Source organism: Schistocerca serialis, chromosome 11 (genome assembly GCF_023864345.2).
Source record: "Schistocerca serialis cubense isolate TAMUIC-IGC-003099 chromosome 11, iqSchSeri2.2, whole genome shotgun sequence".
NCBI lineage: Eukaryota > Metazoa > Arthropoda > Insecta > Orthoptera > Acrididae > Schistocerca > Schistocerca serialis.
In genome coordinates, this window is record NC_064648.1 from 180555685 (window position 1) to 180573956 (window position 18272).

The 18272-nt window shown below is 44.0% G+C and overlaps 1 protein-coding gene across 1 annotated transcript in view; it reads left to right on the forward strand.

Moving 5' to 3' along the window:
* LOC126426921 (sodium/potassium/calcium exchanger 3) overlaps positions 1–18272 on the forward strand; it is a 223040-nt gene that overhangs the window by 180670 nt on the left and 24098 nt on the right. Inside the window, exon 8 of the mRNA XM_050089024.1 lies at positions 16355–16456. Within this exon, the coding sequence (XP_049944981.1) occupies positions 16355–16456 (102 nt within the window). The remainder of the gene's footprint in view (positions 1–16354; positions 16457–18272) is intronic.

The following is an 18272-nucleotide window of genomic DNA, read 5'->3' on the forward strand; positions in this document are numbered from 1 at the left end:
ATTTAACTGTCGGAAAGACTTTTCGGAAAGTATTTGTATGGAGTGTAGCCATGTATGGAAGTGAAACGTGGACGATAAATAGTTTGGACAAGAAGAGAATAGAAGCTTTCGAAATGTGGTGCTACAGAAGAATGGTTTGGTTCAAATGGCTCTGAGCACTATGGGACTCAACTGCTGTGGTCATCAGTCCCCTAGAACTTAGAACTACTTAAACCTAACTAAAGTAAGGACATCACACACATCCATGCCCGAGGCAGGATTCGAACCTGCGACCGTAGCAGTCGCACGGTTCCGGACTGCGCGCCTAGAACCGCGAGACCACCGCGGCCTGCCTACAGAAGAATGCTGAAGATTAGATGGGTAGATGACATAGCTAATGATGAGGTATTGAATAAAATTGGGGAGAAGAGGAACTTGTGGCACAACTTGACTAGAAGAAGGGATCGGTTGGTAGGACATGTTCTGAGGCATCCTTGATCACCAATTTAGTATTGGAGGGCAGCGTGGAGGGTAAAAATCGTAGAGGGAGAGCAAGAGATGAATACACTAAGTAGATTCAGAAGTATGTAGGCTGCAGTAGGTACTGGAAGAAGCTTGCATAGGATAGAGTAGCATGGAGAGCTGCATCAAACCAGTCTGAGGACTGAAGACCACAACAACAACAACAACTGTTGTTATTGGTCTGGTGAATCTAAAGGAACATGTCCCAGCCGTGTATCTCCAGTACTTTTTCAGAACAGCCAGAGAAGCAAAGAAGTAATTTCGTATAATTTTTAATTTGTTAACAATTTGGCCCTATTTGTTTTTTAAATTCCAGACAATGGCACAAAGTTTTCAACAGGAGTTGGAGAGTATTTAATTTTGGAAAGATGATGCTAATAAGGTACCTGAAACTGTAGGAATGTGTTAGATAATCTGCTTTCATTAATACCATAGTACACGTGAATTCATATTAAACAACAAAGCTCAGTGTTGAGGAAGTTGTACAATGCACATACAATTTCACCATACATTCACAATAAATGTTGAAAAATGTCTCCACCGAGTTCAATGCATTTAGCTGCACGTGTATGAACAGACTTTGTTGCTAGTTTCAGTTTCACTGAGTTATTCTTAATTTCGTCAATTGCATTCATAGTGCGAGCAAGTAATGCCTGACGTGCATTGACTTTGTCCTCACGAACTATGTCATTCATCCATCCCCATACACAAAAACCCATTGCTGTTACATCGGCAGATGTGGGTGGCCACAGAAGTGTAGCATCACGACCAATCCATTTCTGCGGAAAATGTTCATTTAAATGTGTAGTAGCGGCGTTGGTGAAATGTGGACGCTCTCTCTCATGTTGAAAATGCATTTGCAGTCGCGTAGGAAGTGGAACATCTTCGAGCAAGCGGGGCATTTCTTCTTACAGGAATTGTAAGTACGTCTCGCCAGTTAGACGTCCTAGGAAAATGAATGGTCCGATAAAGTGTGTGGTGATTACACCACACCACACATTTATGCTAAATCGCACCTGGAAATTGTGTTGCACTGTTGCGTGTGAGTTTGCTTCAGACCGTACGTGCTCGTTATGTAAATTGTTTACAGCACGTCGAGTAAAATGTGCCTCACCAGTAAATAAAATGTATTTGTGTAACTGCCGATCAGTATTTAACCAGTTGCACGACTGCAAGCGAAGGGCAGGATGTCCCGAATGTAAATGAAGCACTTTTTGTTTATGGTAAGGATACAGATTATTGTACTTCGGTCTACGCTATTCCTTAGATTGTGAAATGCCTAATCGTTGAGAGATACGTCGTGTGCTCGTACCCGGACTACGTTGAACAACATCCATAATATCCTCATTATCGTCTTCACGTATCGAGCGCTCGTAATGATCATGAACGCTAGGTAGAGAACCTGTCTCCCGTAACACTCGAAATACTTCACTAATGTTTCGTGTATTCGGAATCCTACGAGTTGGATAACGAATGCGATATTCGCTAACTGCGGCCGTAGCATTACCATCACATTTGCGATAAATAAACACCATATCGGCGTATTCCTGTGTCGTAAATTTGAAAGGTATCCCTGTTTCATCAATAATCTCCAAACTACAACAGTTGCTATGTTGTTTTACTTAAATACCCTGTTTTTATTACGTTCTTTCACTGAACAATACAGAAAAGTAACTCGTTTCACGGTTAGGAAACGACTGAAACAACTCACTAATGGTCACCAACAATGACGTAAACGTTTCTACATTATTAATGGAAAGTAAACAAATATACTTGTACAAGAATCTTTGCTTCTCTGGATGTTCTGGAAAACTACTGCAGGTACACGTCTGTGACATGTTTTATTAGATTCACCAGATCAATAACAACAAAATAAATGGAAATCGTGGTTTACTTTAGCCTCGAACAGTTTTGCGATGGCTTCGTATTAGCGAAGTTGCTTAATTTCAGGCAAAATCTTTTATTAGCCGTAACTAAACATTTAAAGATCTATGTTTATATGAACTTTTTTCTTTAGTTTTTCTTGTAGAATAACATATTAAAATATTTGCATATCTTCGTGAATAAAACAGATAATTATGATAATACGCTTTTCATCTGAAACTAAAATATTTGTATGAAATTTTGTATGCACTTTTCGCTTACTTTATTCAAAGTGGGAAAATAAAAATTCTGTGCGCGTCCAGATGAGTTACTACACCTGTTCGTGACGCCCAAGACGTGTAAATCACACGTATTTGCTACGAATGTTTTCGTATCTGGCTTTATGCAGGGACTCGTTTCCTATGAGTTAACTCGCAGTTAGCACCAGTGGCCAGTTCGCTCGTACGAGATAACTCTTAGGGCAACGTGTTGAGCTGTACACCCTGGCACTACGTAACTTGATGAAGCTCTTATGAATTGTATTATATAGCGTATTATCAGGGGAGCTGGCGCAAAACGTTTTTACTTAAAATTTAGGTGGCGAAATTTGAACTGCCCTACAAACTTTCATGGAACATAGCTAAGAACCATTCTGATTAAACCAGCTGTCAAATGGAAATACCGTGTGACTAGGGCCTTCCGTTGGGTAGACCGTTCGCCTGGTGCAAGTTGATGTGTTGGTAAATGTGCCAACACCTTGTAGAAAGAGGAGGCCGAAATGGAAGCTATCTAACGCAGACGGGCGTGAATTCTGGAACAGGATAAGTAGTGAATTCTAATAAGAAAAGTATGCAGCTCCTCGAATACTTAACTTTATTCTATCCTTGTGGTACATCGCTCTTGATAATACAAATAAGACTATCTTCAGATACGGTTAATGGCGCCTTGCTAGGTCGTAGCCATGGACTTAGCTGAAAGCTATTCTAACTGTCTCTCGGCAAATGAGAGAAAGGCTTCGTCAGTGTAGTCGCTAGCAAAGTCGTCGTACAACTGGGGCGAGTGCTATCCCGTAACTCGAGACCTGCCTTGTGGTGGCGCTCGGTCTGCGATCACACAGTGGCGACACGCGGGTCCGACATGTACTAAATGGACCGCGGCCGATTTAAGCTACCACCTAGCAAGTGTGGTGTCTGGCGGTGACACCACACAAGTCTTTCTGTTTGACGCCACTTCGGCGACCTGCGCGTCGATGGGGATGAAATGATGATGATAAGGACAGCACAACACCCAGTCCGTGAGCGGAGAAAATCTCCGACCCAGCCGGGAATCGAACCCGGGCCGTTAGGTATTACATTTCGTCGCGCTGACCACTCAGCTACCAGGGTCGGGCAGCTGTCAAATAAACAGACTGCCTTAAAATCTGACCTTTAGTTTGGAAGTTATGATGCCACTGGCATACACACAGGAACACACTTTAAACTTGTAACACCGCTCTGTCTGCGTCGCCGTTTAATAAGGAAAAAAGTGCAGCACATAGTCTAGAGCTCTGGCATCAATGCATCACACCCAGTAGGAAGAGCCCACCTTCGATTTGCATTTGTGTCATACATCACAGTCCGCCTGCTTAGCTGAGAGGCTACGTGCTCATTTCGTTTCATATATCACAATAGAAAAAGTTTGTCACGTTCTGAAAGACGATCCACAGTAGTTGAGGGTTAATTAAAAGCATAGTTACCACACTGTTTGACGTTTTTGTGGTCTTCAGTCCAGAGATTGGTTTGATGCAGCTCTCCATGCTACTCTATCCTGTGCAAGCTTCTTCATCTCCTACTACCTACTGCAATCTACATCCTTCTGAATCTGCTTAGTGTATTCGTCTCTTGGTCTCCCTCTACGATTCTTACCCTCCACGCTGCCCTCCAATGCTAAACTTGTGATCCCTTGATGCCTCAGAACATGTCCTTCCAACCGATCCCTTCTTCTAGTCAAGTTGTGCCACAAACTTCTCTTCTCCCCAATTCTATTCAATACCTCCTCATTAGTTATGTGATCTACCCATCTAATCTTCAGCATTCTTCTGCAGCACCACATGTCGAAAGCTTCTATTCTCTTCTTGTCTAAACTATTTACCGTCCACGTTTCACTTCCATACATCGCTACACTCCATACAAATACTTTCAGAAACGACTTCCTGACTCTTAAATCTATACTCAATGTTAACAAATTTCTCTTCTTCGGAAACGCTTTGCTTGCCATTGCCAGCCTAAATTTTATATCCTCTCTACTTCGACCATCATTAGTTATTTTGCTCTCCAAATAGCAAAACTCATTTACTACTTTAAGCGTCTCATTTCCTAATCTAATTCGCGCAGCATCACCCGATTTAATTCGACTACATTCCATTATCCTCGTTTTGCTTTTGCTGATGTTCATCTTTTATCCTCCTTTCAAGACACTGTCCATTCTGTTCAGCTGCTCTTCCAGGTCCTTTGCTGTCTCTGACAGAATTACAATGTCATCGGCGAACCTCAAAGTTTTTATTTCTTCTCCATGGATTTTAATACCTACTCCGAACTTTTCTTTTGTTTCCTCTATTGCTTGCTCATTATACAGATTGAATAACATTTGGCATATGCTACAACCCTGTCTCACTCCCTTCCCAACCACTGCTTCCCTTTCATGCCCCTCGACTCTTATAACTGCCATCCGGTTTCTGTACAAATTGCAAATAGCCTTTCCCTCCCTGTATTTAACCCCTGCCACCTGCAGAATGTGAAAGAGAGTATTCCAGTCAACATTGTCAAAAGCTTTGTCTAAGTCTACAAATGCTAGAAACGTAGGTTTGCCTTTTCTTAATCTAAGATAAGTCGTTCGGTCAATATTGCCTCACGTGTTCCAAGATTTCTACAGTATCCAAACTGACCTTCCCCGAGGTCAGCTTCTACCAGTTTTTCCATTCGTCTGTAAAGAATTCGCGTTAGTATTTTGCAGCCGTGACTTATTAAACTGATAGTTTGGTAATTTTCACATCTGTCAACCCCTGCTTTCTTTGGGATTCGATTTATTATATTCTTCTTGAAGTCTATTTCGCCTGTCTCATACATCTTGCTCACTAGATGGTACAGTTTTCTTAGGCCTGGCTCTCCCATGGCTGTCAGTAATTGTAATGGAATGTTGTCTACTTCCAGGGCCTTGTTTCGACTCAGGTCTTTCAGTGCCCTGTCAAACTCTTCACGCAGTAGCATATCTCCTATTTTATCTTCATCTACATTCTCTTCCATTTCTATAATGTTGTCCTCAAGAACATAGCCCTTGTATAGACCCTCTATATACTGTTTTGCATGGTGGGGGCTCCCACCCCTTGTTGTTTTGCGTGGCACTATCACAGCACTGGCTCACATTGGTGTTTTAAGAACCTTCTTGCTTCTCATTGTTGAAGAGAAATTCTGGGATGGCGATTGCATCTTTCAACACGATAGAGCACCTGTTCATAACGCACGGCCTGTGGCGGAGTGGTTACACGACAATAACATCCATGTAATGGACTGGCCTGCACAGAGTCCTGACCTGAATCCTACAGAACACCTTTGGGATGTTTTGGAACGCCGACTTCGTGCCAGGCCTCACCGACCGAGATCGACACCTCTCCTCAGTGCAGCACTCCGTGAAGAATGGGCTGCAATTCCCCAAGAAACCTTCCAGCACCTGACTGAACGTATGCCTGCGAGAGTGGAAGCTGTCATGAAGGGTACGGGTGGGCCAACACCATATTGAAATGCAGCATGGAGGGCGCGACCAACTTGTAAGTCATTGTCAGCCAGGTGTCTGGATACTTTTGATCACATAGTGTAGCTTTCATCTGGATACAGCACATCTGCAGAGACCTGTGGACTCTCTTTCTCGCCATATCGAATTGAGGCCATTATCAATGTTGGAGACGATGTTACACGGTGTTAGTGTGTTTTCTCCTGAGGGGCGGCAGTTACTAGTTTCTCATATAGTGTGCTGATCCTCCCATACAGTCAGAAGTGGACCGTGTCCAGTACACTTTCAGACAACATAACATTACAAGGTTTAATATCATACAAAACAAAAAGCTTGGCTTTAATTGTACCCCACAGAATCTGATGCCCTCTTGTATCCTTACACAAAACGCAGTTGTAAGGCTATGGGGAGTGCAGTGGAGAATGTAACACCTCTTGGCCATGTCCTTGTGGGGATACACTGGTACCGAGGAAAGCATTACTGTCCCCGTTGGTTAAGGACAAGTGCGTGGGTGCTGTTATAGAATTTTATGGTAAGGCACTTGTCGCTGCCTTCTTTTGAGCAGCGCCACACATTAAGGGAAGCATTGAAGTGGTTTTAAGCAAAGGCCAAGTGAAGAAAACACTTTCCCGACAGGTGACACAGTCTGTTCATGTTTTGTACAGTTGCAGTTACATACTTAAGAGTAACAAATGCTGCTCTAGTACGATACACTCCTAAGCTTTTCCGAGGTTCAGTGGTTTACCAGACTGTTGAAGACAATACTATAGTGCCAGACATTGAGTAGTGGGTCAGAGCAACCAGCTAAGGCGCCAGACCACAGGTCTGTTTTCTGTCTGATCCTACTCTACTGCCTCCCACTCTGGCTACTTTCTTTTCTCTAAAATCTTATCAACATGGCGGCCGAAGACTTCACATTCAGCCAACGTCGAAGACGGTGGAGGAGTGGAAAGAGGTTCAGGGCACTCTCCTGTCCTTGGGGTGGCAAGTGCGCCTAAATGCGGCATGAGGATATTGAAGGCAATGGAAACCACTGCATTAAAGGTACATAGTGTGTATCCACATCTCATACATCTTGCTCACTAGATAGTACAGTTTTCTTAGGCCTGGCTCTCCCATGGCTGTCAGTAATTCTAATGGAATGTTGTCTACTTCCAGGGCCTTGTTTCGACACAGGTCTTTCAGTGCCCTGTCAAACTCTTCACGCAGTAGCATATCTCCTATTTTATCTGTAGTTGAGTAAGGGATTCCTGGCCATGAGAAGACTACTAGTATTGAACATAGACCTTAATTTTAGGAAGAATTTTCTGAGAATGGATGTTAGGAGCACAGCATTGTACGGGAGTGAAACTTGGACTCTTGGAAAACAGAAAAAGAATAGAATTAAAGCATTTGAGATGTGGTTCCACAGAAGGATGTTGAAAATTAGGTGGACTGAAAAGGTAAGGGATGAGGAGGTTCTCCGCAAAATCAGTGAGGAAAGGAACAGATGCAAAACAATAACAAGGAGGAGGGATGGGTTGGTAGAACATTTGAGACATCAGGAAATAACTTCTATAGCACTAGAGGGAGCTGTAGGAGGTAGCCGGCCGTTGTGGCTGAGCGGTTCTAGCCGCTACAGTCTGGAATCGCAGTCAGGACTGCCACATGGCAGTTAGCCACACTAACCACTCAGTTACGGAGGAAGACTGCTATAATAATAATAATAATAATAATAATAATAATAATAATACAATAATAAGAACTGGTTATGGTCCTGATCGTTATTATCATCATTCTGCTCCCGACAAGAATAAGATAGAGAATAGTGGTGAATAAAATTGAGGATCTATGAGATGAGGATCACATCGGCTGTCGGAAAGGTAAATGCAGCAGAGAGGCCGATCTGCCGTTGTGATCAATAATCGGAGCGAGATTTAAGAAAAATCGAGATATTTTCGTAGGATTTGTTCTCCCGCAAAAAGCATTCGACAATCTAAAATGGTGCACAGTGTTCTAAATTCTGAGAAAACTGGAGTAAGTGTATAGGGAAAGAGCGATAGTGTAAAATATATACAATAATCAAGAGGGGAAAATAAGACTGAAAGACCAATAATGAAGTGCTCGGATTAAAAAGGTGAAAGACAGGGATAAAGGCCTCTGTTGTTCAGTCTACACATCGACGGTGCAATGATGTAAATAAAAGAAAGATTCGGGAGTCGGATTAAAATTCAGGTTGGAAGGATGTCAATGGTAAGATACGCTGATGACATTGCTTTTGTTCCTAAAAGTGAGGCGTGAACCGTCTAAAGAATACGGAATGCGTGTTGAGGACAGTTCATAGAAAGTCGAAAATAATGAAGCATGCCAAAAAAATAAGATTAGCCATCAAGTTAATATCAAAATTGGGGACCACAATGTACACGAGGTCAAGAAAGAGACTGATGAAGCACAGGCAAAGCAGGTTAGCACAGGCAAAAGGGGCATACTTGGGAAAAGAAGTATGTTAGTATCAAACATCACCCTTAATTTCGCAAAGAAATTTCTGAGAATGTACATTTGGAGTATAGCATTATACAAAATTGACTCGTGGACTGTGGGGGAAGCAGAGAAGAAAGAGAATCGAAGTCTCCAGAATGAGATTTTCACTTTGCAGCGGAGTGTGCGCTGATATGAAACTTCCTGGCAGATTAAAACTGTGTGCCCGACCGAGACTCGAACTCGGGACCTTTTTGCCTTTCGCGGGAAAGTGCTCTACCAAGATAGGAGACGAGGTACTGGCAGAAGTAAAGCTGTGAGTACCGGGCGTGAGTCGTGCTTCGGTAGCTCAGATGGTAGAGCACTTACCCGCGAAAGGCAAAGGTTCAGAGTTCGAGTCTCGGTCCGGCACACAGTTTTAATCTGACAGGAAGTTTCAGAATCGAAGTGTTTGAGATGTGCTGCTATAGAGGGATGTTGAAAATTAGGTGGACAGGTAAGATAAGAACGAGGTACTTTTTCAGAAATTGAAAATTAAGGAAGATGTTCAGAACATAGACAAGAAGAAGCCACTGGATGGTAAGACATCTGAGAATAAATAGGGTCGTACTAAAGGGAAAAACAGTAGCACATAGAGGTTGGAGTACGCAAATAATTGAGAACGTAGGGTGCAGCCACGTGGGGTAGCCATGCGGTCTGAGGCGTGTTGTCACAGTTCGCGCGGCTTCCCCCGTCGGAGGTTCGAGTCCTCCCTCGGGCATGGGGGTATGTGTTGTCCTTAGCGTAAGTTAGTTTAAGTTAGATTAAGTAGTGCATAAGCCTAGGGACCTATGACCTCAGCAGTTTGCTCCCATAGTCGTTACCACAAATTTCCAATTTTACATAGGGTGCAAATGCTTTTCCGAAAGTCGGATGGTATATCGCCAGACTCATATATTCTACACACCAACGTGAATAGTCGTTTTGTTGCCACTTCCCCCAATGATTTTAGAAATTCTGATGGAATGTTATCTATCCCTTCTGCCTTATTTGACAGTAAGTCCTCCAAAGCTCTTTTAAATTCCGATTGTAATACTGGATCCCCTACCTCTTCTAAATCGACTCCTGTTTCTCCTGCTATCACATCAGACAAATCTTCACCCTCATAGAGGCTTTCAATGTATTCTTTCCACCTATCTGCTCTCTCCTCTGCATTTAACAGTGGAATTCCCGTTGCACTCTTAATGTTACCACCGTTGCTTTTAATGTCACCAAAGGTTGTCTTGACTTTCCTGTATGCTGAGTCTGTCCTTCCGTCAATCATATCTTTTTCGATGTCTTCACGTTTTTCCTGCAGCCATTTCGTCTTAGCTTCCCTGCACTTCCTATTCATTTCATTCCTCAGCGACTTGTATTTCTGTATTCCTGATTTTCCCGGAACATGTTTGTACTTCCTCCTTTCGTCAATCAACTGAAGTATTTCTTCTGTTACACATGGTTCCTTCGCAGCTACCTTCATTGTACCTATGTTTTCCTTCCCAACTTCTGTGATGGCCCTTTTTAGAGATGTCCATTCCTCTTCAACTGTACTGCCTACTGCGCTATTCCTTATTGCTGTATCTATAGCGTTAGAGAACTTCAAACGTATCTCGTCATTCCTTAGTACTTCCGTATCCCACTTCTTTGCGTATTGATTCTTCCTGACTAATGTCTTGAACTTCAGCCTACTCTTCAGCACTACTATATTGTGATCTGAGTCTATATCTGCTCCTGGGTACGCCTTACAATCCAGTATCTGATTTCGGAATCTCTGTCTGACCATGATGTAATCTAATTGAAATCTTCCCGTATCTCCCGGCCTTTTCCAAGTATACCTCCTCCTCTTGTGATTCTTGAACAGGGTATTCGCTATTACTAGCTGAAACTTGTTACAGAACTCAATTAGTCTTTCTCCTCTTTCATTCCTTGTCTCAAGCCCATATTCTCCTGTAACCTTTTCTTCTACTCCTTCGCCTACAACTGCATTCCAGTCACCCATGACTATTAGATTTTCGTCCCCCTTTACATACTGCATTACCCTTTCAATATCCTCATACACTTTCTCTATCTGTTCATCTTCAGCTTGCGACGTCGGCATGTATACCTGAACTATCGTTGTCGGTGTTGGTCTGCTGTCGATTCTGATTAGAACAACCCGGTCACTGAACTGTTCACAGTAACACACCCTCTGCCCTACCTTCCTATTCATAACGAATCCTACACCTGTTATACCATTTTCTGCTGCTGTTGATATTACCCGATACTCATCTGACCAGAAATCCTTGTCTTCCTTCCACTTCACTTGACTGACTCCTACTATATCTAGATTGAGCCTTTGCATTTCCCTTTTCAGATTTTCTAGTTTCCCTACCACTTTCAAGCTTCTGACATTCCACGCCCCGACTCGTAGAACGTTAACCTTTCGTTGATTATTCAATCTTTTTCTCATGGTAACCTCCCTCTTGGCAGTCCCCACCCGGAGATCCGAATGGGGGACTATTCCGGAATCTTTTGCCAATGGAGAGATCATCATGACACTTCTTCAATTACAGGCCACATGTCCTGTGGATACACGTTACGTGTCTTTAATGCAGTGGTTTCCATTGCCTTCTGCATCCTCATGTCGTTGATTATTGCTGATTCTTCCGCCTTTAGGGGCAATTTCCCACCCCTAGGACAAGAGAGTGCCCTGAACCTCTATCCGCTCCTCCGCCCTCTTTGACAAGGCCGTTGGCAGAATGAGGCTGACTTCTTATGCCGGAAGTCTTCGGCCGCCAATGCTGATAATTTATCAAAATTTAGGCAGTGGCGGGGGTCGAACCCGGGACCGAAGACGTTTTCATTATGAATCAAAGACGCTACACGTAGACCACGGGTCTCAGAAATATGTTAACTATTTTACAGAAACAGAGTAGAATATTGCTGGTATCGAGAGGTTGAGGTGAGGTGCCGTAATGGTTACGTAATTCAAGCACCATTACAACAGCGAACGTGATGAAATTAACCTTTACTTATCGACGCACTCAAAAGTGCAATACAGTGTATAGTCATACCTTCCATGAAGAATTGTAGACTGTACTGTGGTTTGGCCAATGGCTTTACTGCGGTGGTAACACCAGCTCTTGTCAGATATCCGAAGTTAAGCGCTGTCGGACTGTGCTAGCACTTGGTTGGGTGACCGTCTGGGTCTGCCGAGTGCTGTTAGCAAGTGGAGTGCCCTCAGCCCTTGTGAGGAAAATTGAGGAGGTACTTGACTGAGACGTAGCGTCACCAGTCATGAAAACTGACAATGGCCGGGAGAGCAGTGTGCTGGCCACGTGACCCTCTGTGTCCACATCCAGTGACGCCTAAGAGCTGAGGATGACATGGTATCCAAGCGGTGCTGTTGAGCCTTCAACGCCTGTTCAGACGGTGTCTGTTTTTTGTTTTGTGTATTGCCATTAGAGCACGAATATGAAGCAATAGTATCCACTATTGATAGAATGGGTCAGGAACATCTGCTTTCCTACCTGCTGGTTTTCACACCCCTTCATTCCCTTATCAGAAGTGCCGAGCAGTTGGCAGATAGTTCATAACCGCTCAGGACGGTCGCTCCTTATGGAACACTCCAAAGATATGCATAACATAAATGTCATAGGTGCACCGTCTATGATGGATTTGACGTTGGACTTCCCTAGTCCAACATTCGCAATTGGTGTGGCTGCTTCCTATGCTAAACGTCGATACTGGAATCTGTTTTGGAAGAAGAGAATATCTTTCTGAGAGGGAGGGTAAATTTTCATTACTGCTAGCATTGTCTAGATTCCAGAATAAACAATTACATTGTTGTTTGTGTTATATTGTGATTAGATAGCAATCTGAAGTGAAGTTTACGAGAAATGATGTAAGAATTGACCAGTTAGGTGTCTGAATGCAGAAGGAATTCCAGGGCGGAGGTTACCAAATCACCACACACTCCAAAGATTTGTTGGCTGTGTTCTTGAAACAGTAATCAGAGAACTGGGTGAGCATACCTTTGCAGCAGAATGTCGTGGAACAAGGGGACGATGGATGATACCAGTACATCGTTGACACTTTCGAGTCCGTTTCGCGGTGGTGACACCAGCTTTCATTGGCTACAATAATCCGTTCCAGGAGAGTGTTGCCTTAAATATTGACATGCATTAGGCGATTCATGCAAGCAGCTATCCAGTTTCCTTTTTGTTGGGCATTCAACGTCTGGCTGCAAACTTGCCAGTAGACGTAACTCCTGCTGGATAATGTGTTGCAATTACTGTAGCTGGTGTTAAGATTCTTGGTTATGCATCGCCAACCGCTCTTTTGTCATTGTCCATAATGGCTGATGCTGGCCTCCGTGATTGACTGGCGTCTCGTGTCAAATCGCGACCAGCACAAAACTTGGTGCACCATTCCACGACCACGGTTTTCGACGGACATGCTGCCCCACACACGTTCTTCATTGGTCTGATGGGAGTCTACTGCTTTTTATCCTTCTGCAGCCAAGAATAGAATAACAGTACTTTGGTCCCGTTTGAATGCGTTCGGCAATAACGTCGCCATATTGCGCGTTTATGCTCATTGGAAACGCATGGATGCTACACTGACACCTTGCCTACATTCAGTGCCTGTATGCCTGCACTGGAGTTGCATTGGGTTGTATATAAGCTGTAACAACCCCCTCACAGAGAACTTTTTGATCCCCCACTTTATATTCGATTTTGACAAACCATGAGGGAATATAAAGGGTGTATTGAGGAAGAAACTGAGGACAGGAACCCACGTCCAGAAACGTCATCCAACGACACTACAGAGTGTCGAAGTTAGGGGTCCGCGTGACCGCTACGGTCGCAGATTCGAATCCTGCCTCGGGCATGGGTGTGTGTGATGTCCTTAGGTTAGTTAGGTTTAAGTAGTTCTAAGTTCTAGGGGACTGATGACCTCAGATGTTAAGTCTCATAGTGCTCGGAGCCATTTGAACCATTTATTTCAAGTTATAGGCGCCGGCGCGTTCGACTAGGCGACTTCGTACGCTGACGGACCGTAGCCAGAACACCTGGCAATGTTGTTTGGTTTTCAGTAATCGCGAGTGATAGCCAGGACCGCCAGTGGACAAGACGGAGCTAGCTGCTACACACATCAAAAAGGTTTTGCATCACCCCAGTTCCCAGAACTCCAGAAGATGGACGTCGACTGTGGATATTGCCCTTTGACTGTTCAGAGATGTCACCTTACCCGCCCATAGATGTAAACAACCATGCATGAGCAGCGCCTATTAGACGGAGGGGGTCCGACAGCCGATCAGTTCCAGTCATTCCACCAGGAAGGAGGTACACGGCTCGTGTTGTCTGTAGTTCAACCGTGCCTAGACGGTCAATACCGCCGTTACTTTGTTCCAGGAAGGGCTCTCAACAAGGGAAGTGTCCATGCGTCTCGGAGTGAACCAAAGCGATGTTGTTCGGACACGGAGGAGATACAGAGAGACAGGAACTGTCGATGACATTCCTCGCTCAGGCCGCCCGAGGGCCACTACTGCAGTGGATGACCCCTACCTACGGATTATGGCTCGGAGGAACCCTGACAGCAACGCCACCATGTTGAATAATGGTTTTCGTGCAGCCACAGGACGTCGTGTTACGACTCAAACTGTGCGCAATAGGCTGCACGATTCGCAACTCCACTCCCGACGTCCATGCTGAGGTCCATCTTTGCAACCACGACACTGTGCAGCGCGGTACAGGTGGGTCCAACAACATGCCGAATGGACCGCTCAGGATTGACATCACGTTCTCTTCACCGATGAGTGTCGCATACGCCTTCAACCAGACAATCGTCATATATCTGGAGGCAACCCAGTCAGTTTGAACACCATAGGCACACTGTCCAGCGAGTGCAGCAAGGTGGAGGTTCCCTGCTGTTTCGGGGTGGCATTATGTGGGGCCGACGAACGCCGCTGGTGGCCATGGAAGGGGCCATCCTCCGACCGATAGTGTAACCGTATCGGCAGCATATTGGTGAGGCACTCGTCTTCATGGACGACAATTCGCGCCCCCATGGTGCACATCTTGTGGACGACTTCCTTCAGAATAACGACATCGTTCAACTAGAGTGGTCGGCATGTTCTCCAGACATGAACCCTATCGAACATGCCTGGAATGGATTGAAAAGGTCTGTTTGTGGACGGCGTGACCCACCAACCACTCTGAGGTTCAAAAATGGTTCAAATAGGTCTGAGCACTATGGGACTCAACTGCTGAGGTCATTAGTCCCCTAGAATTTAGAACTACTTAAACCTAACTAACCTAAGGACATCACAAACATCCATGCCCGAGGCAGGATTCGAACCTGCGACCGTAGCGGTCTTGCGGTTCCACTCTGAGGTATCTACGGCGAATCCCCGTTGAGGAGTGGTACAGTCTGGACCAACAGTGCCTTGCTGAACTTGTGGATGGTATTCCACGACGGAAACAGGCATGTGTCAATGCAAGAGGACGTGCTACTGGGTGTTAGAGGTACCGGTGTGTACAGCCATCGGGACCACCTGTTATGAAGGTCTCGCTGTAAGGTGGTACAACATGCAATGTGTGTCTTTTTCATGAGCAATAAAAGGGTGGAAATGCTGTTTATGGTGATCTCTGTTCCAATTTTCTCTACAGGTTCCAGAAGTCTCGGAAGCGAGGTGATGCAAAACTGTTTTGATGTATGTATGTAGATGTGTTTTGTCTTCTGTGAATGAGATGCTCCGTTACCATGGAAGACGACAGTTTCAGACATTTGCAGTTTATTTGTCTCCCATATATTTATTCACATTTTCGGAAATAAATTGTGAATGGAAACCCATGCCCGAAACCGTCATCCGCCAAGGCAACAGAGCGTTGCATTCATAGGAGAAAAGACCTTTCTGTGCACCATTGAGTAACAAGCAACAGTTCGAGACGTTCCGCCTATGGTCCATCAGCATACATAGTCACGTTTCCTGCCGAAGGGGTGGCCTAGTCGTAGGAGCTGGGGCCTGTAACTTCGACGCTCTGTGGCGTCGTAGGATGACGTTTCTGAACACAGGTTCCCATCCTCAATTTTGTTCCTCGAGACACTCCCTACAGCGCCTCAACGTTTGTCAGAGTCGTTATGGGACACTCTGTACATACTATAGGGTATCCCAGGAGGAATGGTCAGTATTCAGCGGTGTGACTGAAACGATCATTTGAAACAAAAAAGTCTAGCAATCATGAGCTCTAAATTATATACCTTAAGATCTATGAATATTTCTTAATCTTAGATGCTGTGAGACACTTTCCTTCCACTTTTCTTCTTGGGTTCTGCATATTGATAGGTGAAAGTATGGATCAAAACAAGAAAATTTCCAATAGAAAGGGGCTGTAAAGTGCTCACTTTAAGAACAATAAGCATCTTCGTTAGTGCAAAACACATTCTTCTTACGGACATCTGCTCACAACTCTTAAGGTATATATTTTAGAACCCATGTTTACTACACATTTTCTTCTTGTTGTAGTCCATATTACGACCTCTGAATGTTTTTGGGTCCAGTCCTGGTTCACTGTGTGTGTGTGTGTGTGTGTGTGTGTGTGTGTGTGTGTGTGTATGTGTGTGTGTGTGTGAGTGTGTGTGCATGAGTGTGCGAGCGCGCTCTCTCGTGTGTGTGTGTGAGTGTGTCGTTTTGGCTTGGTGGGCCATGTGTACTGTGCAAGATATACGGCTTTCGCTCATTTTGACACCTCCATACTTGTTGCAGGAGACACGCTCAAGATTCCAGACTCTGTGATGGGCATCACGTTCCTGGCGGCTGGAACCAGCGTTCCAGAGGCGGTCTCCAGCGTGATCGTCGCTAAGCAAGGTACTTGTCATTCGTTTCCTCCTCAGCAATCTAATTTGCAATTTGCATTTTCCTGTTATTACTAATGTGGACTCCACGTGGTGTATCCAAAGATAGGAGTGCACATAGCGCAAGTCCTTCTTAGCAAGTTGTGAAGAAGTGGAAAGCGAAAATAAATAACACATTTTTCTTTTGCCCTGTAAAGACAATGAAATTCATCCCTACAGAAGGACTGTCTTCTTACTTTTCTTATACCAGCCCCCACCCCCTTTTTTTGCGCCATCGGTCTTATGAGTGATTTGACGCAACCCACCACTAATACCTTTCCTGTGCCATCTTCATCTCAGAGTAGCACTTGCAACCTACGTCCTCAACTATTTACTGGATGTATTCTAATCTCTGTCTTCCTCTACAATTTTTGCTCTCTACAGCTTCCTCTAGTCCCATGGAAGTCATTCCCTCATGTCTTAACATACGTCCTACCATATTGTCCTCCTTATCAGTGTTTTCCACATATTCCTTTCCTCTCCTATTCTGCGCAGAATCTCCTCATTCCTTACCTTATCTGTCCACCTAATTTTCAACATATGTCTTCAACACCACATCTCAAATGCTTCGATTCTCTTCTGTTCCGGTTTTCCCACAGCCATTGTTTCACTACCATACAATGTTGTACCCCAGACGTACATCCTCAGAAATTTCTTCCTCAAATTAAGGCCGGTATTTGATATTAGTAGACTTCTCTTGGCCAGAAATGCCCTTTTTGCCATAGCGAGTCTGCTTTTGATGTCCTCCTTGCTCCGTCCGTCATTGGGTATTTTACTGCCTAGGTAGCAGAAATCCTTAACTTCAACTACTTCGTGACCATCAATCCTGATGTTAAGTTTCTCGCTGTTCTCATTTCTACTACTTCTCATTACCTTCGTCTTTCTTCGTTTTACTCTCAGTCTGTACTCATTAGACCCTTCATTCCGTTGAGCAGATCATTGAATTCTTCATCACTTTCACTCAGGATACCAATGTTGTCAGTGAATCATATCATTGATTTCCTTTCACCTTGAATTTTAATTCTGAACCTTCCTTTTATTTCGATCATTGGTTCTTCGATATACAGAGTAATAGGGGCGAAAGACTACATACCTGTCTTACATCATTTTCAATCCCAGCACTTCACTCTTAGTATTCCCTCTTGGTTCTTCTAAATGTTGTATATTACCCCTCTCCCTATAGCTTACCCCTACTTTTCTCAGAATATCAAACATATTGCACCCTTTTACATTATCGAACGCTTTTTCCAGGTCGACAAATCCCGTGAACGTGTCTTGATTTTTCTTTAGTCTTGCTTCCATCATTAAACGCAATGTCAGAACTGCCTCTGTCGTGCCTTTACATTTCCTAAAACCAAACTGATCGTCACCTAGCGCATTCTCAATTTTCTTTTCCATTCTTCTGTATATTATTCTTGTAAGCAACTTGGACGCATGAGCTGTTAAGCTGATTGTGCGATAATTCTCGCACTTGTCAGCTCTTGCCATCTTCGGAATTATATGGATGATGCTTTTCCGAAAGTCAGATGGTATATCGCCAGACTCATACATTCTACAGACCAACGTGAATAGTCGTTTTGTTGCCAGTTCCCCTTATGATTTTAGAAATTCTGGTGGAATGTTATCAAATCCTTCCGCCTTATTTGACCTTAAGTCCTCCTAAGGTCTAAATTCTGATTCTAATTCTGCATCCCCATGTACAGACAGTAAAATTCCTCCTTACGAAAGGAATGTCTCCTAAGTTTTCTTATACTCATTGTAGCCAACAAAATAGCAGGGTGGGTTTAATT